At 45.5% G+C, this 26,405-nt stretch overlaps 1 protein-coding gene across 3 annotated transcripts in view; it reads left to right on the forward strand.

Annotated features, from left to right (window-relative positions):
- Nucleotides 1-26,405, forward strand: part of PLCD4 (phospholipase C delta 4) — a 49,280-nt gene that overhangs the window by 20,310 nt on the left and 2,565 nt on the right. For 2 of the 3 annotated variants that reach the window (XM_048486779.1, XM_048486780.1), the window contains 10 exons: nt 7,255-7,486; nt 8,481-8,682; nt 10,887-11,031; nt 13,040-13,192; nt 15,362-15,520; nt 16,820-16,976; nt 18,125-18,241; nt 20,229-20,404; nt 21,716-21,851; nt 25,677-25,826. In XM_048486779.1, the coding sequence (XP_048342736.1) occupies nt 7,255-7,486; nt 8,481-8,682; nt 10,887-11,031; nt 13,040-13,192; nt 15,362-15,520; nt 16,820-16,976; nt 18,125-18,241; nt 20,229-20,404; nt 21,716-21,851; nt 25,677-25,826 (1,627 nt within the window). The remainder of the gene's footprint in view (nt 1-7,254; nt 7,487-8,480; nt 8,683-10,886; nt 11,032-13,039; nt 13,193-15,361; nt 15,521-16,819; nt 16,977-18,124; nt 18,242-20,228; nt 20,405-21,715; nt 21,852-25,676; nt 25,827-26,405) is intronic. The other variant, XM_048486781.1, reaches the window with a different exon arrangement.

Consider the following 26,405-nt stretch of genomic DNA (forward strand, 5'->3'; position numbering starts at 1 on the left):
CAGCTATTCAAGCGAGGCGAACTGGCCAAACTGGAATCGAGAGAAAGCAGGCTTTGCATGCGCACCAAGATGCCTTTGACTTCGCGGCGAAAGAGACTTTTAGCCGCCTTTGAAAAGGAGCTGAAGAAGCAGCAGAGACAAGATGCCCCAAAGCTGGAGTCTACGCCATTACCGGGTACAGCCAACGCCAGAGGGGGCGACGCTTCTGGGTCCTGCTACTCGCATATCTGCCACCTTCCAAAGACCTGCTCACCAGAGCACCAGATGGGCAGCCTGGCGCCGGTGCCCCACCTCCACCGGATTCCGGCTCTCCCTGTACGCCCGCCCTCAACTTGCGCAACCGCCGCCCCAGCGAGCTCCGAGGGCCTGTGGAGGAGAGGGATATTATCAGACACCTCCGATACCTGGGCTCTGTTTCGATGGGAACGCTTCCAAACTCCCCTACTTCATTCACTGCAACTTCGATGCCTGCAATAATGGAGGACTATGAGCCCGCATTTGTTTACCCGGTCTGAACGCGAAAAAATACGGGACACTCGGTTCTGTCTTTGGGATGGAGCGGACAGCCGACTGGTTTGTGGGACTCTTTTTTGACCGTGCAAGGGGAGGATACTGCGCGACGGTGCCATGCGTTCCTCCAAGCCTTTAAGCGGCTTCGCTTCAAGATCCGGATGCAGTGAAAATCGAAGCCATCCGCACTTCATTAAAATTCTATTCAGCAAGGCAAAACCGCTCTTTTGCCGAATTTGCTAGTTCGAATTGCGATGCGGCGGACTGCTTTCGACTCCCTCCCTGAGTGGCCTGAGCGCATGAAATGTGAATACTTCTCGGATGCCGTCGCCGGTAAACTGCGGGAAACGGTGTTCCTATTCGGATCCCACGCACTATTGCTGAATGGATCAATTAGGATCTCAAAGTGGCGTCTCGTTTGGATTACGCTTCGCGCCGGGGGCCGCCCACGCCCAAAACCCATTTGCTGCCAATTCGCACTCACCGCTATGCGACTTCGCAAGCCAAGCTCCAGCGGCAGCCCTCTTACGGAAACTCCACCTCCGCAGCGCCGTCGCCGTTTGGGGATTAGTGTCTTTACTCGCGAGGAGGACCGGGTCATCTAGCTGCCAACTGCCCGAAAATGCAGAAGCCAACCGCTTCCGGCTTAAGCGCGCACTCCCATCTGCCAAGCCACCACATTAAGATCTGGGGCAGCCTCGGATCGAAGGCTCGGGTCACAAGGCGCGTTACCGAAGGCTGCACCCAGTAAGAGGGGGAAGTGGCGGTTTGCCTCTCTTCAACGCCCATGCGGATAATGTGGTTCGACTCCTAGATCGCGGTGAGTGAAGCGCAGCGCTCCCATTCACGCATTCAAAGCCGCATTCTGGCCAACCCCGCTAAGCACACTCGCATTATAGCTCTCAGTCTTGTAAGATTCTGGGTTGCTCCCATTGCTTAATGCGGCCCCAAGTAGCTGAGGGAACTTGGACTCAGACCTTCGAAGTTCCCCTAGCTAAGCCCATACCGGGCTTCGGGGCACAAATGTGGACGGCAGCCCCTCGGGCCGTAAGGACCGGCCCAGTTCAAAAAGCGCAACCCGGTTCTCCTCTCTACGCTGACCATTGGGAGAAATTGGTTTTATTCTGGCCCCGGCGTGCCAAACACTCCATAGTCCCTGGGCATGCCATGGTTAAGTTGCTTTGCATGAACCAAAATTCATTTTGGAAAAGAACCGGATCTTAGAATTCACTGTGACTCTGGGGAGAACAGCGCCATGAATTGGGGAAGGTAACTCACCTCCTAATGACATACACACCTGAAGAGCTTCGCCAGCGGAGCACCTGGGTCCAATAGCTCCCGAATCCACCGGCATTCCACCGGCTTACACAAAGATTTAGCCATGAGTATTTCAGGGAGCAAAGAATGCGATCAACGGTTGCCACCCCATAGAGACACTCGACTGCAAAATCGCATTAGTTACAGCCAGGGGCTCAACTGCTCGGGGTAGAATCTACCGCGATGAGTCCCAATGAGGAGAAGGAACTTGTAGCGCCATTTAGGACAAGCAACTGCTGTTTTCGCTGAGTTCATACTGACGAGCGCATTTTTAACAAATACACACATGCTGCTCCTGTATTATTTGTTAAAAAAAAAGCGATCGGGTCTTTAAAGCGCTCTGTACGGATTACCGAGGACTCAATGCGGTTTCCCCTGTCCAATAAATACCCTTTTGCCTTTGATCAGGCGCACCTTTTTTTAGATGCATTGGGCAAGTGGGACGGTGATTTTTTTACTAAGTTGGATTTAAGAGATAGCCATGCACCACAGAGTCAGGATTGCGGAAGGCTATGAACATTTGACTGCAATTTAAACACAACCTAATTTGGACAGTATGAATACTTAATAATGCCATTGGCGGGTTAAGTGGGGCAATTCCCCGGAGCTTTTAGTGGCAGCCTCATCAACGTAAGTTCCTGTTTACATGACTTATTATACAAGGGAGTAGTGGTGGTACTTAGATGATGTTTTAATTTATTCACCAAACCATGGGAGGAGCATGAAGCCCTTGGTTCGGGAAGTATTAAAAGCGCTTGCTTTCGACATAACTCCTCTTTGCAAAACTTTTCGTAAATGTTGTTTTCACCAATCCTCCATCGACTATTTGGGCTTACGGTTCGATCTCTTCCGAGGGTTAAAATGGATCCTGCTAAGATTGAAGCGAGTCCTCCAAATGGTTCCTGCCCCCACCCAATCCGGAAAAAAGAACTCCAGTCTTTCCTAGGGTTTGCTAATTTCTATCGTGGACTTTTATGCACCCCAATTCGGCTGAACTGACTCTCCCACTCCACAGACCTCTACGCACTAAAGGTAAAGACCCACAGGCTGACGCAAGCCCCCCTTTAACTGTGGTCTAAGGAATGTCAGACAGCCTTTCAACATTTAAAATCAGCTTTTACTACCCGAACCTATCCTAAAGCACCCTGCAATTCCCAGATCTTGCATTCCTTCCTTGTGGTTCACGTGGATGCCTCGGACAAAGCGCTTGGTGCAGTCTCCTTGTTGCAGAGAAATAAAGATGATAGGCTTGTTCCGTGCGGTGCTTATTTATCAAAAAAAATTCTCCGGGTTGCTGAGCTCCAACTGGGACTGTAGGGGATAAAGAGACTGCGAAGCCATCAAAGTAGCGCTCTCCACTTGGCGCCACTGGCTGGAGGGGCTAAACACCCCTTTCAAGTTTGGTCGGATCACAAGAACTTGGCCAGCCCTACTTTCCACCCCCCCTCAAGATGTCCGCAAAACAACTCCAAGTTAGGCGATTTCTTTTCTCAAGTTTCTCTTTCACTGTCCATTTTTTCCCTGGAAAAAACCAATAAGCTGGCGGATGCATTCCTGGCGCCTGCCCGTGGGAGGGGGGTAAAGGAGCTGCCTTACGGGATATCCCGCGACTGTTCTCTCCCCCCTCCCAATTGGGGGCTGGCTGTCACTCGATCTTCAGATCAGGCCCACTCCTCCTTTTCTCCACCCATTCTCAGCCTCCGATCTCTCCTTTCCTCACTACGGGGAACTCGAGGGAGATGGCGGGGTTGCGCGAGCCACCAAGCGGAGGAAGGTGACTCCCAATTACACTTGGAGAATAGTGTTTGGAGGCTTGAGGGATTGTTGGATACGTGCCTCCCCCCTCCGTAAGCAGGTTCTCCGAGGCCTGTCATGATGCCCGCCGGCTGGACATTTTGGCTTCCTTAAGACTCTGCATTTGGCTCATGAAATCAATTGCCACTTGGTGGCGTAGTGCTGGATGCGCATAAGACATTGAGACATGACATATCAAAGGGATTGCTCTCTGCTTGAGTAGCCAAAATCCGTTCGGGGAAAACCCCATGGTCTGTTGGAAGCCTCTCCCGGTGGCATCTCCCGCCCCTGGGGAAGTCATCTCCATGGGATTTTACACGGATTTGCCAGAAAGTCAAAGGCAACACAGTCTTGTGGGTGGTGGAAGTGGACTTATTTTCCAAACAAGCTCCATTTTCATCCCATTAAGGTACTTTCCATCCCCTCCGGCCTCCTAAGTTAGCGTGCATTGTTCATTCAGCATATTTATCAGCTCTACACTCCTCCCCGTTAAGGTGAGATTGTGTGTCCGACCGCGGGCCCCAATTACCATTTCAAAGTTCTGGAAAAGCTTTCCTGGAGCTTTGTTAGTCACCGCACTGTCGAATTGCCTCTACCATCGCCTTCAAAGTGACGGTGAGTCGGAGAGAAACTAACAGAACCCTGGAGACAGTATTTACGTTTGTTACACCTAACTATCACCAAGACAACTGGTCGCGATTTAATTCCGCTTGCAGAATACCTTCCCCAATAATGCGGGTTCAGTAGCAGTACAAAAATGCAACCCCTTCTCGAAATTGTGTCTGGTCGGTCCTTCCCTCCGTTGTCGCTAACTACACTTGCAGAAGCGTTGAATCCTCCTGAGTTCCAACAGTGGATTTGCGCCTCTGTGCCGAGGGGTGGAAAAAACAGTCCAGACCGGGCCTTCACAGCAAGCTTCAAAGATTCCCAAAAACTTCATAAGCGGATAAGCACCGGCTTTCGATTTCCCTTTATGCAGCGTGGGCAGCCTGGGTATACTTTAGTTCTACCAAGAATCCTCAGAGACGCATTACATAAATTTTCAAAACTGGGCAAAAGATTCGTGGGACCTTTTAAGATTACTAAAAGTAATTAATGATGTCACTGTCCCGGATTAGGACTTGCCTAATTCTCAAAGTAATATCCATCCTGTCTTTCATTCCAGTTTACCTCAAAGTTGAGGCTCCTAAGTTTCTCGATGCCATAATGGCACCAACCTCGAGGAAGACCCCTCACTGACTTACCAATTGATGGCCACAAGACATTACGTAAATTGACGCCTATCCTGGACTCTCGTTTAACCGCAAAGCGGCTTGCAAATATTTAGTCTCTTGGGTGGGATATTCCTCTGGGTATAATCAATGGGTCTATTCAGAAAATATTGACGCCCCTTCCCTCATTTCTGCTTTCCACCGCACCTTTCCGCACAAACCTGGGGGGGAGAAGTTTTTTTTCTCTCAAGGGAGGCAGAGTGTAAGGGATTCAATGGTGTTGATGTTCAGAACAGCCGCCTGGCCTTGACTGCATTCCAAAACCCGGGCGATGGGCCAGCATCTGCGGCGGAGACTCTGGTGGAGGCCTTATCTCTTCAAGAGAGATGAGACCTCCGTTCCCATGAGAAACCGGGAGGGGGGATGGGATGGACAGAACTATAACCTGTGCTTCTGGCGGGAGACTTTATTCCTGCCACGTCGTGTACGTGAGCTTTCTAGGATGTCTGAATAAACGGTCTTTTACACCAAAAAGCCTTTTATTTCTGCTTCTATGGAATTCCTTACACAAATTAGCACATTAAACTTGCTCCAAAATATCGTGATTCTTTCCCTTCATCCTCCTCTTAGGACAACTGTAGAAGAAAGATGTCTTCAAGGAATAATTCATTGGTAATCCTTGTCACTTCTTCATTCCATCTACACAATGTATCATTCCAAAAGTACAAGATGATAGCGTTTAAACCATCTTAGTAATGTTTCATTCTCGTCAGTAATTTTTTGTCCTTGTTGGGTGGTATCTTCGAATTAGTCCATATGTTGAGGATTGAGCACAGGTATCAAAACAGATGTGTTTTGAATCCAAAATCCATATTGTTTTTCTATTGGACTAGAGGACAGCAAGCCACTCTTGCTGTATCTTAGGGCATTTTTGGAAGAAATAACCAAAAAAAAGTTCCCTTCAAGTTGGAATGTGTCACATGTCACTGTGAAAGTGAGGATGGGGTATGAGTCTGAAATTGTGTGCATCGAGGAATTCTGCTGTAAATTTCATTGTGCGTGCACAATGACAATAAAAAATGCTTATGCTTATGCTTAATATGTCAGAGAGCTTTTTAAAAACTGAATTTCCAAGTTAAAAATGTAGAGATTTTCACTTGTCTCTTACAGATGCAAAACATTTAAAAATGCACACAGATATAAGTGTAACTTGTGAGAGCAACCTTATTGCTCTATTCAGAAGAGAAAGCAGTGGTCACAGTTGCATGGGACAAACATCCCCAGGCCAAGCTATCCTGGTCACTGGCATTTGCAATAGCAAGTCACAGTTCTCAGAATCCTTTCAGTGGACAAAATGTTGGAATCAAGTGACAGGGTAGCCTTGACATGTTGCTGTCTCTCAACCTTAGTTCCTCACTGATAATTAGAATCTGTGTTGTCTGTGCATTTGTTCTAGCCTTGAGTTCAATACCTACCTAAAGGCAGAACTGCACATTACACACTGATCCTTCTTACTGATTTTAAAAATAAAAATATGCAATGCAGCTACTGGGACCACAATTTAAAGGGAAGTCTGAGTATAACAGCAAGGGAGCTGTTTAATCTTTTCCCCTTATTCTACTTTCCAGTGGAAAATCTCTACTCCCTAGCTGCTTCTATCCTCTGAGGAGAACGTCTATAATATATATGATTCCCCCAACAGGGCAAAAGCAGTGTAGGATCTAGGGGTGGAGATTTCCTGCTAGCAAATTACTCAAGAAGAAAAGGCTAAATGGAACACAGAAGGCCAGCTGATCTTCCCCTTAGGTTGCAGCACTGGCACCCACAGTGAATATCACTCAAGAAGTCAGTAAAAAGGATCATGTAACAGGTAGCACTACCCTGAGCTGATACGATTTCACCTTCTGCTCTCTAATTACTTAGGACCAATACAGCAATTGCTAGCAACTGAACAGGTCTGACTGTAATCAGATAGAATGACAACAGACAGTATCTCCTTGTTTTCCGCTTTTTAAATGCCTTCTACTTTGCAGAAGCCCATGTGTTTTGTTGCGTTTCTAATGCTATGCTTCCCCTCCCCAGCCATCAAACCACCACTCCTCTACACTTCATGCCCTTCTCAAAGACCCACTTCTTTTACAAAGTCTTTCCTGGATCTTTGTTGCTTGCCAACTGTACATTTACTTCCTGCCCTTTTTCCTTCCTCCTTCTTTAACACTTATTGTGTCAGTTTAGTACTGATTAAATGGGCAAAGACCATGTTACTTCTATTATGCACAGCACTTCCCACTCCTACTGTAGTAGTAGACAGTTCAGAAGAGACACTATCAAAACATCAAATCCCTGACATCACTCATTTGATTTCATATGCTTGTCTTCTTGTGCAAATACTTCAGTAGTGAGACCCCTCCATTCCTTGCAGATGGCCGACAAATCTGAGACCGGAACACTGGAAGGGGAGGAGTTTGTGCTATTCTACAAAGCACTAACTCAGCGAGATGAGGTGCTCAAGATCTTTCAGAATTACTCCAAGGATGGCAAGAAGCTGACACTGCTGGAGTTTGTGGACTTCTTGAAGCAGGAGCAGATGGAAAGCATTGGTGTTATGGGGTTGGCCATGGAGCTGATTGACAGATACGAGCCATCTGAGACAGGTGGGGTAGGAAGGAGGGAGAGCTGTTGGGATGACAGTTTGGACAAGCATCAAGGGCTAGTGCAGAATGGCCCCAGAATCTTAAAAGGGCATCACTAGCTCTTTGCTCAGTGCAAATCTGAAAGTGCAATCCTTAGCTGGAGTGTGTGTTTTTGAAAAATATTTATTACCCATCTTATGTCCTTAGACTCAAGACATACTGTTCCAAACCTTAAACCCAAGAGTTCAACTCAACACTTACCATCTATTGACATCATTTGATTTAGAAGGGTGAAACTCTGCTTAGAATTGCTTTGTAAATATGCCTGCTATTCATGGTGGGAGAGGGTATGTGTGTGATTCCAGCCTTTTGTTTTTCCTCCATATCCATGTCTATCCACTGAGCTTTTACCTGATACATTCAATGAAGCATGAAAGCTGAACGAAAGCAATATTTTATGGTCTTTGAGGACCACACAATATTTCTGTTTGTTCTAGTTTCACTAGAGCTCTAAAAATCATTATGTTTATCATTCTTGTGACATCTATTTCCATACAAATTGTGCCATGTCTGCTTTTTCCTAGTTATTCAAACAATCCTTGCCTTTTTGGATGAGTTCATTGACTCTGGGCCTTTCCACACTCTCCCCTATCCCCCCTATGCCGTGTGCTGCTCTCAGCACGTGGCATCCCTGGCGCGCGCCCCGGCATCCCCACAACCCTGTGCTCTGCGCGGGGTATTCAAAAGGCGCCCTTTGCAAGAGCGCCAGGGATGGCGCACGCTGAGGGGGCGCCACAGCGGCAGCGTCGGGGCGGCTGCACTGTCGCCGCCCCTCTCGTGGGGAGTGCCAGGGGACCCCGCGCTACTCTCCTCAAGTAGCGCGGGGCTTAAGGTAAGTGGGGAAAGGCCCTCTGTCCAGTTCAAAGCCCTGTCCCTTTTCCACATATTGCTGCTTAGACACCCATTTCCCTTGATTTTGTTTTCTCTTTCTACTGGCCTCCCCACCCCCCCACAGCTAAGACTCGCCACGCCCTGACCATAGATGGATTCCTCATGTATCTGTGCTCGCCAGATGGCTCCATCTTCAACCCTGAGCACAGGAAGGTCTTCCAGGACATGTCGCAGTCCCTCTGCCATTACTTTATCTCCTCTTCTCACAACACATACTTGATGGAGGACCAGCTGCGAGGGCAGAGCAGCATTGAGGGATATATCAGGTATCACCATGAAAGGGCAGGTGTCAAAGTAAACCCACAGTTGCTTATTTCTCTCCCACATCCAAACCAAATACAAGCTCTTTCCTCAAAAACTTTTGCTCACATATTCAACCAGTACCTCAAGGCAGGGATGCCAGAATTTCAGGGTTGTCAGTATGTTTTTAGGACTGTATGTTTTAAAGGGGCTTTTAACCTCATTATGTAAGGTGTAGGGTGGGGTATAAATGAAATAAATAAATAACGTAGATCCAAATTCTAGGCTTTTTGGAAACTGGGCTGGAAATCTCTCTCTGAGTCTGTGATTCTCTGTTGGAGAGGAGAGGCTTCCCAGTGCCCAAACAGTTTTACTAGATCTTTGCCTTGGTCCACCTTTATAGCAGTTGCTCACTGTTCTTTCCTGTCCTTAAACTTTCCATCAACAGACTTCATACAACAAAGCACGTTTTGTATTAAATTCATGGATTTGTCTTCTTGCTTTGCTCTTGCCAGCTCCTGTTTAATTTTTTAGCTATAATAATCCTCTTCCTTGCTCCTGTGTTTACATATCTCTTATCAGCCTAGCCTTTAGAATTAACGTCACCATTTAATTGAAAAGCCCTATCAAGATAATTGAAACATGTTCTTGCACTCTCAAGATCCCTGCAAGAAGGCACATAGCCCTGCTCATAGCACAGTATTGCCTGGAACAGGGGTCGGCAACCTTCACCACCCAAAGAGCCATTTGGACCCATTTTCCATGGCCCTGAAGATCTATCGGCCCCTCCACCCACCTTTCCTTCCAGCGTTAGGAGGTGGAGGTGCCGGGCAGGGAAACCCCTTCTGCCCGGCGGAGCAGGCAGCCACCTGCTCCATGGAGAAGAGGGGGATGGCAGGCGTGGCCTTCCCGGTGCCGCCGCCTCTCGCACTGCAGGAGGCAGCGGTGTCAGGCAGGGAAACCCCCTCTACCCAACGGAGCAGGCAGCTGCCTGCTCCGTGGGGCAGAGGGGGGATGGCGGCTGCGGCCTGCCTGGTGGCGCCACCTCTCACACTGCAGGAGGCAGCAGCGCTGAGCAGGGAAACCCCCTCTGCCCGACGGAGCAGGCAGCCAGTGGGGCAGAGGGAGGATGGCTGCTGAGGGGATGGCAGAGGGGGGATGGTGGCTGCTCTGGAGGGACACGCCAATGCTACCCTCTGACCTCCAGTGGTCGGAGGGCAGCGTGAGCGTGTCCCTCCAGCCCTCCAGAGCAGCGCTGGAAGGAGAGGTGAGTGGAGGGGACACGAAAAGTGGCGCCCTCATGCATGGAGCCGCCTCCGGTTCAGCCCCTCCACTCACCTTTCCTTCCAGTGCTGCACTTGAGGGCTGGAGGGACACACCCATGCTACCCTCCGACCTCCAGGCCACGCGGAGCCACAGTATACGGCTGAAAGAGCCGCATGCGGCTCCGAAGCCGTGGGTTGCAGACCCCTGGCCTAGAATATTGTCCAAGTTAAGACACATCCAAATCCTGGCTGTGCATAGCTCTGATAGGCTAACCTCCTGTGATGTCACCCAGAATCTGAATTACTTGATATAATTTATTGACTCAGTTAAGTTATAGTCTATTTTTCACACTGCGACTCAAGGCAGATTACAAAGTAAAATTGTGCAATAAAAAGACAATACAAGAAGCACTAAAACTAGATTTCAGAATTGAAAAAGCAATACAATTAAACAGTATAATGCAATGCAACAACACTGCCTAATGTTTTCAGATACTAATACATTTTTAAAATTAGAAATGTACTTTAAAAACTTCCTATTTTAAATTGATATTGCAAATGAACAAAGGCATGAAAGTTGATACTGCATTTTTGCACAAAACAGGGAATTATGAAATCCCACTTAAAACATAAGAAAGAAGCGAGATTGATGGCCAATCTGGCATTTGATTTGTTGGTATGCAAACACTGTGAAAAAGCTGGCTGAATGACCAACTGAAATCTCTGAAACCTCAGTGAACCCCAGTTTATTGCATTATTCAGACAGAAGGTAGTGAGCTACCTGATGCAATCAGTGCTATTTTTCAAAGGAACAAAAGTGAGGCATGGCTAGAGCCTTTCTCCTGAAACAACTTTGTAGCGAGTGTTCAGATAAATCAAAAGTGGGATATAGCCCAGCAGCTGAAAGTATTCCCATATTTTAGGAAGGCAGGAAGGATTCATTAATCATTTTCTTCCTCCTGCAGGGCTCTGAAGCGTGGCTGCCGATGTCTAGAGGTGGACTGTTGGGATGGACCTAATGGGGAGCCCATTGTCTACCATGGCCATACTTTCACCTCTAAGATTCCATTCCGGGAAGTAGTGTCAACTGTTGAGAAATATGCCTTCCAGGTAGACTGGACTATTCTGTCACCAGGAACAGGTGGCATTCGACTGCCAGAGGGGAGGGATCACCATGATGGAATGGCAGGGGATGCATGAATGGAAAGCTATACAGCTTCAAATGGAAAAGGGTATAGAGGGAAGATGGCCAGGTTAAGAGGGAAGATGGCCAGGTGACCCTTGACAGTCCCATCACTGGAATGAGGACTGCCATGTTGCAGTGGGTGGGGAATTCTGAACTAGAGGGATTCCATCATTGGTCTACCTCAGGGCTGGACAAAGCTTTGAGGTTGAGGGCCTCATCTGACTGCATGCAAGTTCTTTCGTTTCTAGCATCAGCAGTCTCATGTCACATCTGGAATGCTCATTTGGGCAAAGCGGTGGAACTGGGGAGCCAGCTGAAGCGACTGCCTGTTGTGGGTGGAGGCAGCCCTCTGCCTATTCTGCTGCTGTCTTAATGGCCTCAGCCCTTTAACTGCTTCACAATTTTGGTGAGAGTCCAGTGGACTGAGGTCATGTTCTAGAAAAATGTTACCATGCTGTGCAAAAGGGGAAGGTACACAACCAAAGTGAAAAGTAGAAAACTTGAACCAACCAGGCTCCAATAAATACTTCAAAAATTGTGTCTCCCACTGGATTAGCAATTTACTTATAAGTAACCAAAAAACTTATAAGTAACCAAAATAAGTAACCAAAATAATTTTACAACATGGCCCACCCATCCTAGCGGAGGGAAGGGAGGGAGGGAGGGCAGGGAATGAGGGTGGCATGCAAGCGAGGGGAGGGAGGGATTATTGTGTTATAAAATTATTTTGGTTACTTATAAGTAAATTACTACTCCAGTGGGAGACATAATTTTTGAAGTATTTATTGTAGCCTGGTTAGTACAAGTTTTCTTCTTTTCACTAGAAAAATTTTAAGCAGCTCAGAAGAAAATTTCCAGTGAGTTTCATGTGTCTACTGCAGCCTAATTTGTCCATATGGTTCAATAGTGTGTCTCTGTGTAAATGAATCCAATCTACAACAATCACATATGAAAAAAGCAATATAGTGACAGGTTAAGATGGACTGTTTGTAAGATGTCATGACCATGGTAGTCTGATGAAACCTTTTTCTTAAACACCTGTATTGCCAGATTGATGCAGAGTTTTATTAAAAGTGACCTCCAGATATTGGATAAAATGGCTCTGGCCTGTGTACTCACACAGATTTACCTGCAGTACTAAAAGAAATGGGGTATGAAGGAAATACTTCATCTGGACATCTTTAAAAACTGTGTATTCAGGATGTATTTGTGTTATACAAATGAAATTGATGAGCATTCTCTCTATTCTTCATACTGTATGCCAAAGTTATATATGCCCCAGTATATTTCCATTTGACCATTGATCACATCTTAACTTGTAGTCCAGCTTGGAGGCACAACAATGAGTTGAGTCTTGTGATCCATATACACAAGAATTGCAAATCATTGCTGCTTTCCCTCTCTCCCCAGCAGACATTTTATTGGGTCCCAGGAACTGTGGGTGAGTTGTGAGGCTGCAATGAGAAGGGGGAAGGGAGTGAAAGTATTCTCTCTTTTCCATCTGTGGCACCGCTCTGACAGAAAAGACAAAAAGGGCAAGTTCATTCCTTTCCTCCTCCACATTGCGGCATTATGGTGCAATGGTTATTGATCCACATGTTTTCTCTAGTTTCTGGGGTCAGAAATGGCTTTGTGGGGAGAGGAATGCACCAAAGATCTAAGAGTACTTCTTGCTGACAGATAATCGTTCCATCTCATTTCATCTTCCCATCATCCTTTGTTCCCACTGGCAGTAATACTGTGGTTTGGCACATCTTAGCAAATTTCCTCCCCAATTGTCTCTTACCCAGGAATCAATTTAACATGGGTATAAGGGCAACATGCTGTCCCACAAGAATGTTCCTCAGTTCCCTTCTTTCTGTCCCTGTGCTTTGTGTTCAACTCCTGAATGATCATTGCTTCATTCACAGTTTTGTGGGGTTGGTCTTGCAGGTTTCTGATTACCCCATCATCCTGTCCATTGAGAACCACTGCAGCATAGAGCAGCAAGATGTCATAGCACAGCAGCTGAAAAGCATTCTGGGAGAGCAGCTACTCATCACCACCATTGATGGGCGAATCCCTGTGCAATTGCCTTCACCCGAGGTAGGGATATAGTAGGATCAATGGATTTTTCACAGACTAAACTTAGGTAGCAAAATCACAATTACAGGAGGCAGAGCCAGCTCAACAACTTTTATATGCCCTAATGTCCTTCATCAATCTGAACTTTTAACAACAGTAGTTGTAGGAGTCAAAGAAAGATGAGGGAAATGAGGGAAGCTAGCATAGTACAGTGGTTTAAGGTGTTGGACTAGGATCTGGTCAACCCAGGTTCAAATCCCAACTCATGGCTATAAAACCTTTCAGGGTACCATTGGGCCAGTCATGCTCTCAGTCCTGATTTTTGTGGTGTGGAAACAATGGTAAACTATCTCTTGCCTTGAAAACCCTACAGGGTCGTCATAGGTCAGCTATGTCTTGATAGCAAAAAGAAACAAAAAAGAGGATTAAGACAGGTCAAAGGCTGGAGGCTGTTCAAAAGGAGTTTTATAGGAACTGATTTTTTTAAAGGAATGTTTGATAAAATTTGTGGGAGAAAATTGGGAAAATGGAAACATTGGTTTACATTGGAGGGTGTCAAGGCAGGAGGGAAGTGTCTTAGGGGCAACTAAGGAGTTTGATTTAAAAAATTGGGGTGAAAGGTGGATTCCACACAGCATAAATATAGTGTCTTTAGGATGTTATAAAAAGCGTCTTGGGGAAGAATTTTGCACCGTTCTCTTCCCCAAAATGAGGGGAATGAGCCCATTATATTCCTCTCAACCAACGCTTTTCAAAAATTGCTAAACTAGGGATCTTTTCCCCCCAACCCAGGCTGAAGATGATTCCTGAGTGAACACCAGCAGGCAGGAAATGCTTTATTTCTCCTGCCCAAACCTCTTATTTTTGTTTCTACCACTTGCACCCCACCATTTTATGTGCTGCAGCAGGTTCTCTGTGAAGATTCCCCACAGAGATTTCCTCTGCTTGCAGCTCATCTGTTTGCCATTTAGCTTTAAAAAGTTGATGAACAAAGTTTGTTTTGCCTAGCATTCCCTGCACATTTTTCCTTTTTTGTTTTGAGGGGGATGTTTGCGAAGCTACAGCGACACAATTAGAGAAGCTGCAATATGCACATATTTGTGTCGCTGTAGCTTCGTAGACATCCCCCTCAAAACAAAAAAAAAGGAAAAATGACACATGCAAAGAATCACTAAGCAAAACAAACTTTATACTTCTGCTTTTTACAGTGAAATAGCTAATGGATGAGCTGCAAGCAGAGGAAACCTTGTGGGGGATCTTGATGGAGAATCTGCTGCAGCAACCGAAATGGCAGATGCCGCTGTGAAACTGACAAGAGCTCCGTGCAGCAGGTGGGAAAAGAAGTCTGTTTTGGCTGGCAAGGCTTGTGTTCTCCCATGCTGAGAAAACACAAAATGCCAAAATGGATCTTTTTATAGCATCCTAATGACATATGAACTGAAGAAGAGCATTTCTAAATGAGACCAGTGGTCTACCTCGTTCATTATTCTGTCTCACACAGTGTCCAACCAGTTACCTTGGAAGTCCAACAACAGGACATAGAGACCAAGGCCTTCCCTGATGTTGCCTCCTGGTGCTGGTATTCAGATGTATACTGCCTCTGACTGTGAAGGCTCCTTTAGTCACTATGGCTAGTAGCCAGTGAAAAACCCATCCTTTATTAATTGAATCCCCCTTTTAAAGCCATCTGTGCTTATGGCCAAATTCCACATTTTAATCATTGATTAAAGTTTTTCCTTTTACCTGTCCTGGAACTATTGCTCGAGTTCTAGTATGTATAATGTTATAAATCTCTGTCATGTCCCCCTTACGAATCATTTTGCAGAACTGGAAAGTTCCATTTTCTTTAGACTTTCCTCATAGGAAAGGTGCTCCAACTTTTTAGTCACCTTGATTGTCCTTTTCTGCCCCCTTTCCAGCTCTGCAATATCCTTTTGTCCATGGACATGGAATAAGGAGAGCTGACACCCATAAGCTGTGATCATCAAAGGGACATTAGAATATTGACTATTTAGTTTCAGTGCATCAGCTTGCTGATTCAGAAAGATGTTTGCTAGAAGAAGGGATGAGGGATTGACATGGGGGTAGTGAAAGATGTAGCTTTACTGGCAGACTCACCAGAAAGTGGCTGCCAGGCTGAGATTAAAAACACATTTTCTGCCCTGCTACTGGCTCTGTGTCTTTACAAAGGAACTGAGAGGCAAGATCATTCTGAAGGGGAAAAAGATTGGATGCCTGGAGGATTCTCTGAATGGGCAGCCAGATGAGGAACCTGAGGGAGAGGATTCTGAGGAGGAGGAAGAGGCAGAGGAGGAAATCCTGCGCAATGAAGCCAAAAAGAAAGAGAAGGTATAGAAACATCATGGGCAGATGACTTTTTAAAGACCGTGCTAGTAGGTGAATATTGCTACAGACTTGCTAATTTGGGGGAAAGGGTGAGCTCTGATGATTCTTCAGAGACTACTGAAATTCACTGTGAAGACAGAACAAACTTGCTAATATCCCAGTACATACAATTTTTAATTTGTTTTGAGTCACTGGCTCGATCTAGGATGCTAAAAGAGGCTTTCATCTTATCACTTCTCTTCTCATCTGTAATATTTGAACAAGAGCCAGTTCTTATTTTCAAGAATACCACTCTGAAATACCAGCTGCAGCAAAGACAGAAACTCAATAGAAGCAACATCACTGCGTGCCAGGAAAAATTCCCCTTTTGAATCCCACGTGTCACTGAACACTAGAGAATCCTGCCAGAAGTGGGAGTTACTTCCATGTCCACATGCACATGTAACACAGAAAAGAGGGATGCACCCACATAGAGTCATAGAAGAAGGGAAAAAACTAATGGTGCAGTGGGAAAAGACATTTTATTACCGTATATACTCGTGTATAAGTCGACCCGAATATAAGTCGAGGCACCTAATTTTACCACAAAAAACTGGGAAAACTTATTAACTTGAGTATAAGTCTAGGGTGGGAAATGCGGCAGCTCCTGGTAATTTTCAAAAATAAAAATAGATACGGTTGGGCGCTATTTGGGGGGTCTCTGCCACTGACCCCCCATCTCACCAATCCCAAGGTCTCTGCCACCGACCTCTCCATCCCGTGGCTTGTCCAGCTCACCCAGGTCAACTGGCTGTCACCCACCGTGAGCCAGGGGCCGGCTGCTGCCGAGAAGAAGGCAGAGGCAGAGAAAGTGGCTGAAAGGGGGAAGGCAGAGAAGAAGGCAGAGAAGCTGAGAAGGAGGCTGAGAAAGTGGCTGAAAGGGAGGAGGCAGAGAAGAAGGCAGAGGATAGCGAAGCAGAGCAGAGAAAGCGACTGAAAGGGGAAAGGCAGAGAAGAAGGCAGCGAAGAGAGCGAAGATGGGAGAGGGGGAATGCCACACAAGAATAAAGTGGGACCCTCACTCACGTATAAGTCGAGGGGGGCTTTTTCAGCACAAAAAATGCACTGAAAAAGTAGACTTATACGCGAGTATATAAGGTTTATACCGTTTGAAGATTTCTAAATGTTTCACATGCAGCCTCATTAAAGGATCTGTAGACAGCCATCTTTCACAATGTTTCCATCATGATAAGCGAATCTTTTTTCTTGTCTTTGATTCTGCATGCACACGTACACACACCTTACAAATCCCATTCTTTACAGAAATCCAAGCAGACCCTCTCTGAGGAGCTTTCGGATTGTATTATCTACTGCAAGAGTGTGCCCTTCTCTAGCTTCCAACACTCCCGCAGCCACTACAAGCCCTATGAGATGTCATCTTTCAAAGAATCCAAGGCCCACAAACTCATCCGAGAGGCTGGTGAGAAACTGAGACTAGGTCCTGTTGGCAAGCAAGAAATGTGGGGCCAGCACTGATGGGCAAGTGATGTTCCCCCAAAGAACAATGGGCTGTATCATTAGCATGGGCCTTATTCAGCATGGACAAAGCTGCACTTGTGGAAAAGAACTTTCCATTTCTTCAGCCCACACATTAATATCTGCAACATGGCACCTTTTCCCGTCACTTATTTCCTAGATTCTCTCTGTACTAGAGTTGGCAACCTCCAGATGGGGCCTGAAGATCTCCTGGAATTACAACTGATCCCCAGCAGAGGCGTGAAGTTGGGCCAACCACTGGGCAGCAAGTGCAAGCAGTCTATATTTCTCTTCAGTTCTCACATCGGCACTCCTTTCTTTTCCCCTCTTCTTCTACCTTTGTCTTTGTTAGCTCTTTCTATAACTTTTTCAGGCTGAAAAACGAGTCATGAAATTCACAGATCAGGCTTAAAAATGGCTTGATGGGAACTATACTTCCCAGAAGACCTTGTGAGCCCCAAGGTCTCCTGGGAACTATAGTTCCTCAGGCCGTTTTTAGCCTGTACTGTGAAGAGGCCTATTTTTCAGCCTGAAAAAGTTATAGGAAAAGGAAAGCAACTAAGGTAAGTGTGGGAAGGGGTGTGGGAAGGGGTGTGGGGGTGCCGCAGTGATGAGAGGAAGGGGGAGGGGCCTGGGGTGATTTTCCACTACTCCCAGGCATGTGCCCGGTGCCCCTTGTAGCTCTACCACTGATTCCCAGACTACAGATATCAGTTCCCCTGATGGTGGCTACTTTGGAGGGTGGACTGTATGGCATTATATACACTGAGGACACTTTCCTCCTTAAACTCCGCCTTCCCCAGGCTCCACTCCCAAATCATCAGAAATTTCCCAATCTGGACTTTTCTACCCCTACTGTGTAGAAAAGAACTCATTTTTCTCATTCAGGTCATTCTGGGGCTTGACATCTTACTCATCTTACTTCAAGTTTTGGGTTAGGTTTTTGCTGGGAAAATCCTTAATGACAGGTTTTATTCTAATGTAAAGTGTTTCTAATGTAAAGTCCTCCTGAGTCCCAGCCCAAATGCCTTCAGGCCTAGTTCTCTGTGTAGGGCAGTCCTGGTTACCTAACTGTTGCTCTGCTTCCTGCAGGGAATGACTTTGTCCGCCATAATGCTTGGCAGCTGACACGAATCTATCCCAGCGGGATCCGAGCCGACTCCTCCAATTTCAACCCCCAGGACATGTGGAATGTGGGGTGCCACATGGGTATGCATGAGGTCCAAGCTCCAGGGAGGTTAAAGGGAAAGGGCACTCTCAGTTTTCATAAAGCTCCTTTACCACCTTGTCAAACTTCTGCAGAGCAGACAGTTCCCTCCTGCAATTTGTGCAGCCTTCTCAGACCCTTTTGGGGACATCTCTGATGGGAGGACCCTTAATACTTAGCAGGGGGAAATATCAACCGTCCCACCCCTCCCCAAGCGGCTACACATGAGCATTGCCAATTTACATATCCAATTCCAACTTACAACTTCAAGGAATTGATTAGTATTGCCAGCTAACATTTTACCACTCCCCTGACTAACCCTGGGGTGGTTAAAGTGGGGGGAAGTTCAGGTTCCCCTTTTCAAACAGCTGAGTTTGCTCTATTCAACCTGTGACACAGGATGATGGAGTCAGGGTTTAGTCTGCGGGTTTATGAAGCTTCCAGTGAAATGGCACGGGAGACATGGAAATGCTGATGCAATGATGTCTCTAGTCGATTAAGCATGGAAAGGTTTCCGCAACTTCAAAGAGAATTGTCAGGGGAGTCTTTGTTGTGTGGCATGTTTGGCATTATTATCCACCACCGTGCGGCAGGGCAGGCATTACCCATCAGCTGGCTTTATGCTTGCATTCGGAGGGGACAATGTTTCATGGGTTCTCTATCATGCATGTAATCTTTACTTGTTAATATAATCTTTAATTTTTATCTTTAACCTTGTCAATAGATCGATATATCAATCTATCAGTTTATCAGTCTATCGATAGTTTACTGTATCAACATAAAAAGGCAAACTATTTTTTAAAATCTTGAATATGGCATCTGTACACTTTGCCTGAACACTGATGGTCTTTTATGGTGGGAGGTGAGGGGAGAGTAATGGTGATGTGCAAACTGTAACACTTGAAAAGGACTGTTTGCTAGGTTCATGATCGTCTGTCTCCCAGTGGGCTGTAAATTCAAGCATCAAGACCGACAGGCTTTTTCCAGTGTGGTCTGGAATTGTGATTGCTTGTGTATAAAACCACAAGGCTGGTGACGTCCCAGTTTGTTGATCAAATGCAGGGGCAAACCAGGTGTTTAGACTGATCGACTAGTCTTATTATTTTTACATTTTTTTAGAGTTAGTATCAATTTATTGATATGGTTATTTATTTTTTAAATCTAAAGATTCGAAGGAGCAAGAAGGCTAAGGAAAATAAAAATGATACAACAGGACAAGAAGCAGGAAGTAGTCGGCAACAGGGAAGAGGGTGAGGGGGAAGCATGCCAAGCAGTCAGTGGCTTGGGGTGGGGAATGGTGCCTGGGGCAAAATGGCGCCCAGGCACTGCCCCCCAAACCCCATGACCTGTGGCGCCTACCCCCCTGCAGGCTGTTTGCAGCCGGCTGAACTCCAGGCTGCTCCAGGCCTCTGTCAGGCCTCGTGGGGAGGGGTGTGGGAGGCAATTTTCTGCCCCCCCACATGACCTCAATGGCACACACCTGGGGTGCACCGCCCCCTGCTCCATGGCAGCTATGCTACTGCAAGCAGCACAAGGGAGTGGGGGGTTAAAACTAGGCAGGGTGGCTGAGGGTGGAGGGAAGAGGTCTGGGGCAAAGCTGTGCCCACTGGCAAATCTGTTCTGCTCTGGCAGCAAAGCAAAATTAAAATTGTTCTATAAATGGACTTGCTTGCCCCAGAGAGATTGGAAAGTGAAAACAGGGCTAGAGGAAAAATGTCCATACAAGAAATCTGGCCACAGTGGATATTTGCCTCTACCACGCAGCAAATACCTTGTGCATAAGTGGCCTTTGTGTGTGTACAGCTGGTACAGAGATGGAGCTTGTGTTTCTTTTTAGCTCCATGTTACTGTGGATATGTAAGTTGGCAATGCTCACATGTTTCTCTGTAAAGTGTTGTTTGGGCCTTGCATGGAAGGAGCTAGCTGTTTCTCATGGTCATCTCCATTGCTTCTGGTCTGAAAGATATTCCTGTTTTCTCCTCTTTTCAGTGGCCTTGAATTTTCAAACAGCTGGTACAGAGATGGACTTGTATGATGGGCTCTTCAGTCAAAATGGCCACTGTGGCTATGTGTTGAAACCAACCTTCATGCGGGATACAGAGACATATTTTAGCCCTGATAACCCCCAAAGTAGGGGGGACAGTGCTCTGAGCTTAGTCATTCAGGTAATGTATGAACATTTCACTCATACCTTTTCCAATTGTATTTTGGGGATTTCAGAGAATGACTTTTTAAAATGTGAAATGTGATCACTGGTCCCTGTAGCCTAGCAATGTCCACAGTGGACTCACACACACACTCTCTCTCTCTCCCTGAGACCCTTTTATACTGGAAATGCCAGAAACAGAAACTGACTCAATTATCTTTTATAACTGGCATTTCATCCAGGATGGCCCAATCCTGAGGGGATGCGCACAGATTGCATTGTGTGCCAACCCATTTCCCCTCTCTGCTAGCACCAGTGGAAGGACAAAGGCGCTGGCAGCTGGTTGCCCTTAACTCCGCAGTGATGATATCTGGAAGTCCAATTGGATGCTGACATGGGGGTTGGAGTGTGGTCCGGGTTTGCGGACAGTTGTGCAGTGGTCTGCGGCTTGGACTTACAGTGGCATAAGTCCATTAAGCCCTATGGAGGACTTTCTGGCAGTAGGGTTTTTTTTGTGAGTGGGGGTTCTGCCTCCCTATTCACCAGAAAGTCCTCTGGAGGTGGCCGAGTGATGCCACAATTGGAGATTGCGCTGCCCATCCTTACTTCTGTTATCTATCTTACTGTTTATTTAATTTAATTTTATTCAATTATTATTTGTGCTAATTTTATTCTTAATACATTTCATGTGATTTTATTAGGTTTTATACCACTTTAAAATGCCTTAAAGTACAGTTACTGAATTTTCTAAATAAATACTTTTGGAAGCATGCACATGTGCTCTGCCACAACACACTGGTCCCTTCCTAATTGTTTGAAAAAACTTTTTTACCTACTTTATTTCTAGGGCTCAGGATAAATTACAATATAAAATGCAATAAAATATTAATACAGTATTAATTATTCATGCTAAAGACCAATACACTATGCATGATGGCAAACTGAGCCCCTTGAATGGAGGCTTGTTTCAACATTTTATCCTTGTACTGGCTTAGAAACTATGTATGATTTGTGGCAGGAATCCTTCCACTGAAATGAACAGAATGGACTTTCTATCCCTTCCACCATTACATTTTGGTTCAGCTATTCAGGTGTCTTTCTGTTTCACAGTTGGAAGAAGTGTTATTGATAAACTGAGTTTGGCATGCTGGGCAAATAAACAGGAATTTTTCAGTTCCTTTGAGTTGTAATCCATGCTGTCAAACCTTCGTTGCTTCAGGTCACCGTTTTCCTTGGCGCAGGATATAAAATGTAGTGTTCTAGATGCATTTCAGCTCTTGCGCATGGGGTCTTGCCTACTCTTTCATGCTCATGTGATCTTATTCTCCAGGTGATTAGTGGTCAGCAGCTCCCCAAAGTGCCCAACAGCAAAGAAGGCTCCATTGTGGATCCACTGGTGCGGGTGGAGATTCATGGGATTCCAGCTGATAATGCCAAGCGGGAGACCAAATATATTGAAAACAATGGTACGCTACTTTATTAATTGGCATAAAGAACAACTAGGCTGAGTGACAGCTGATGGGATTATATGTTATAAATGTGGCAGCTCATGAAGCAAATGAACCTCACCTGTTCAAGATGGACGAATAAGCTGCCTGGTGTAATCTTTGCCAAAGACATCTAAATTGTATATGGAGCAGAGTAAATTCTACCATGAGATTACACCATGGAATATTCTTTTGTTAAACCTGCTTGATTTCAACTTCAGTATTTTAATTTTTGTAGAATTCATATTTATGGAAAGAATTACAGTAGTAGAGGCCAAAGAAAAAATGCAGGGCAAACTAGTTGGAGCAACAAAAAGACAATTGAAGATTGCTTCTTTTAAATTCCCAGTCTGGAGCTTGCACTGACCACAATCCAGTGAAACTTAACTGTATCAAAATCCGCTTTAAAACTACAAACTGGTAAATTACTTGCATTAGCTAACTAGTGCTACTGACTTTACTGGGATTTAGTCAAGTCACTCCTACTTAGGGTGACCAAATAGGATTTTCAAGACAAGGGTGATTTGCCACTGCAACCCTGGACTTCCTTGGTGGTTCCCCATTCAAGTACTAACCAGGGTCAACCCTGCTTTGCTTCCAGAATTTGACAAGATCAGGCTAGCCCAGGCCACCCAGGTCAGGGCAATTAAGAAGTAAGAAATCCCAAATTCTCATTTGACTTGGGGCATGGGGGCATGGACTCAGTGCTATTCAATATTTTTATCAACAACTTGGATGGTGGAATAGAGAGCATGCTAATCAAATTTGCAGATGACACCAAAATAGGAGGGGTAGCTAATACCCCAGAGGACAGTGTTAGAATTAAAAATGACCTGGACAGATTAGAGAGCTGGGCCAAAACAAACAAAATGAATTTCAACAGAGATAAATGTAAGATACTACACTTAGGAGGAAAAAATGAAATGCACAGATATAGGATGGGTGACACCTGGCTTGACAACACTACCAGCGAAAGGGATCTGGGGGACTTAGTAGACAACAAACGGAACGTGAGTCAGTAGTGTGATGTGGTGGCCAGGAAAGCTAATGCAATTCTGGGCTGTATGAATAGGAGTATAGTGTCTAGATCGAGGGACGTAATTGTACCTCTCTATTCTGCATTGGTTAGACCTCACCTGGAATATTGTGTACAGTCCTGGGCACCGCAATTTAAGAAAGATATTGATGGGTCCAGAGGAGGGCAACCAAAATGGTAAAAGGTCTGGAGGAGAGACTTAGGGAGCTGGGTATAGTTTGGTGAAAAGAAGGTTAAGAGGTGACATGATAGCCATGTTTAGATACTTGAAGGAATGTCATGTTGGTGAGGGAGCAAGCTTGTTTCTGTGGCTCCAGAAACTAGGACCAGGAGTAATAGGTTCAAGGTGAAGGAAAAGAGATTCCACCTAAACATCAGGAAAAACTTCCTGAAAGTAAGGACTGTTCGACAGTGGAGTGTGGTGGAGTCTCCTTCTTTGGAGGTTTTTAAAGAGAGGCTGGATGGCCATCTGTCAGGAGTGCTTTGATTATGTGTTCCTGCATTGCAGGGGATTGGACTTGATAGCCCTTGAGGTCTCTTCCAACTCTATGATTCTATGAATCTCTTAATGAAGTCCACTTCATTACTTTCATGATGGATTCTCCTTTTGAAATCTTTATGAAGGAGAATCGTGAACAAAATTTCAAGGGAGATTGAAATGTTCAAACACAGAGGAATTTAGAATTTTCAATTTTCTCTTACAAAACCTGAGACTCCCTGCTTCTTAGTTGTCCACTTTTACTCATTAAAGTCCTGCAAGAATCCTGTTTATTTTTGTTTATAAAACTCATTGGCAGAAAACCCATAGAACAGTTATGTCGGGGGCCTCTTCCAGGGTTCTTCTATGTGCAGTTGGCTCACAGTTGGGTCTCCTGGCATTTTTCTGTTTACACGTGAGGAGGCACTTTCTGCTGGGCCTGCAGTTTCTCTGCAGAGAACTCTCCAAACCTGGTTCTCTTAACTCTGCCCATCCACTTTTCTTAAAGGCACAGATTCCACTATACTTGGTAGTTGTCAAAACTGCTGGCTTAGCCTTTAAACTGCACTTTTATCCATATTACTGTTCCACAAATAATTCCCCCCCCCACACACACAAATGAAAGAGTCAAGAAATTCCTTGGATCAAATGCTACCAAAGCAGAGGACATTTTTGCTACAGCTCAGTTAGGACCAATATTTTCTCTCCCCACTCCCTGCAGCTGCCACTCGTGCAGGGCAGAAGTGTTTGTGATTTCCAAACACTCTGTTCTTATTCTGTCAAAATGACGATCTATCCATCTATCATAAAGAATGCAGGGGTTGGCGTGTTTTGGCTAAGCTGTGTGAGTGAACTTCTTTTCTTTAGCCTGAAGGGGAATGTGAGGTGGAGCAGGCAGCTCATGGCCAAAGGAGAAAGCAATTCCATTTGTTCCTCTTCATTGAACTGAACAACCCCCTGAGAAAGGCAGGCTGGGAAGACCCATGGCTGTGAGAAGCAGGAAGCATGCAAAGCAGCATGAGCAGGCTGAATGTAGGTGGAGGGAAGAGGGCCAGGATAAAGCTGTGCCCACTGGCAACCACAGCTGCTGTGGATGTGAAGCAAAATTAAATTCGTGCTACAAGTGCTCTCACTTGCTGCGGGGAGATTAGAAAGTGAAGGCGGGGCTAGAGGAAATACGTCCGTACAAGCGGAAAATGAAAATGGGGCCACAACGAAATATATCTGTATAAGAAATCTTGCTGCAGCTCCACCACGCCTCCACCATACAGCAAGCACCTTGTGAATAATCGACCGTTAAGAGGCCTTGGGCCAATCACAGACAATCTTGTCTCACAGGAGAGTTGTGAGGATAAAATAAAGGAGGATAATCACATCCACTATTCTGGGCTCCTTGTAAAAAGGATAGGATAAACAATGTGATAGACACTCATTATCTTTCATACTTTTTTCTGAATTCTTGAAGACTAGAAACTTTCAGAGCCATTTTGAAAGGAAGGTTCAACTCAGGAAAGCTAATCTGCCAGGTTTCAGACTACAAACATAGTGGTTTATTGAACTCCTCCTTTCTCTCATACACTCCTCCTTTCTCTCATAAGGGAGTACAAAGAGGGGTGAGTGATGTTTAATTTAATTTGTATAAATTTATTCATTTATATCCTATGTTTCTCTCCAACTGGAGAATCAAAGTGTCTTCCAACAAAAAATAAAAGTGCAATGAAGTACAAACAAACAAGAGAAGGTAGGAGAAATGTTCTACATGCAAAGCAGATTATTTCTCCCTCCTTCTCCCTCTCTCTCTGCCAGGAGATCTTCTTGCAGGCTGTAGGTTGTGACTCTCAAGCCAAGAGGACTGTGATTCCTGCCAAAACTATACCTATACTTTAAGCACCTGCACAGGAAAGAGACATACATTCAGTCTGGGAGTTACAAATTGTCAGCCATTTCCCCACAATCCTACCTGCTATTCATTGGAAAGTGAACTCCAGAGTGGGAAATTGGGTGGGAAAGACTAGGTATAAGACTGCCTACAGAAAAATGTCTTGTCCTTTTAAGAGAGCTTAAATGCATGGAAATTGGCTTTTCATAACACGAAAAGTGAATAACGTCCTATTAAGCCTTTATTAACAAGATAGGACGTTTTTCTTCAGGCAGTTGGCAACCCTAGTTAGGTAGGAAGCCAAACAAGGGTACTAGGAAAGGGAGTTGTGTGAGACTGAGAGAGGCTTGGGGGAAAGCACAAGGAGACATGGAGATTCACACATTCATACCTGCCTTTTCTCCTGGACAGGGTTTAACCCACAATGGGGTGAGACTCTTCACTTCCAAGTGAGGGTACCAGAGCTAGCACTTGTGCGCTTTGTGGTGGAGGACTATGACAAGGCATCGCGGAATGACTTTGTGGGGCAGTACACAATCCCTCTTACTAGTGTCAAAGCAGGTGAGTGTCTCCTTGGCTACATGAGACTAGCGTAGGATTGCCATATGAGAGTTTATAAAGCCCCCCCCCCCACTTTTTGCAACACAAGCTTCATCAGGGGGACCAGAGTTTCTTTGTGCTGATGCTCTCTATAACACAAAGAAACTCTGATCCCCCAAATGAAGCTTTCATAGTGAAACACAAAGGCTTTACAAGACAATAAAGCTGTCACCTGGCATCTTTTTCCTTCCTTGGTTTGATGGCACATTGCTAGGGTAGCCCTATTTTTCTTTGTATGGATAAGAGTCTCCCACCAACAACTGAGCATCTGTTTGCTTCTGTAAGCCTAAGCAATTGAAAAGACAGTATCAGAGAAGATTACTTGTGTAGACTGGGAAGGTAATGTAAGCTATATTCCGCCAAAAAGAATGTAGCTACTTGACCGCATCACATGGCAGCACACAGCGGGTTGCTGCACTCCATTTTGCTTGTAATTCCAAAGCAAATCAGCAGCCCAAAAGGAGAGGGGTGGCATGAACATCTAATAAACTAAAGACCCTTAATAAAACTTATAATCTGAATCGCTAACATGTCTGAAAG

Source organism: Sphaerodactylus townsendi, linkage group LG02 (assembly GCF_021028975.2).
Source record: "Sphaerodactylus townsendi isolate TG3544 linkage group LG02, MPM_Stown_v2.3, whole genome shotgun sequence".
Taxonomy (NCBI): domain Eukaryota; kingdom Metazoa; phylum Chordata; class Lepidosauria; order Squamata; family Sphaerodactylidae; genus Sphaerodactylus; species Sphaerodactylus townsendi.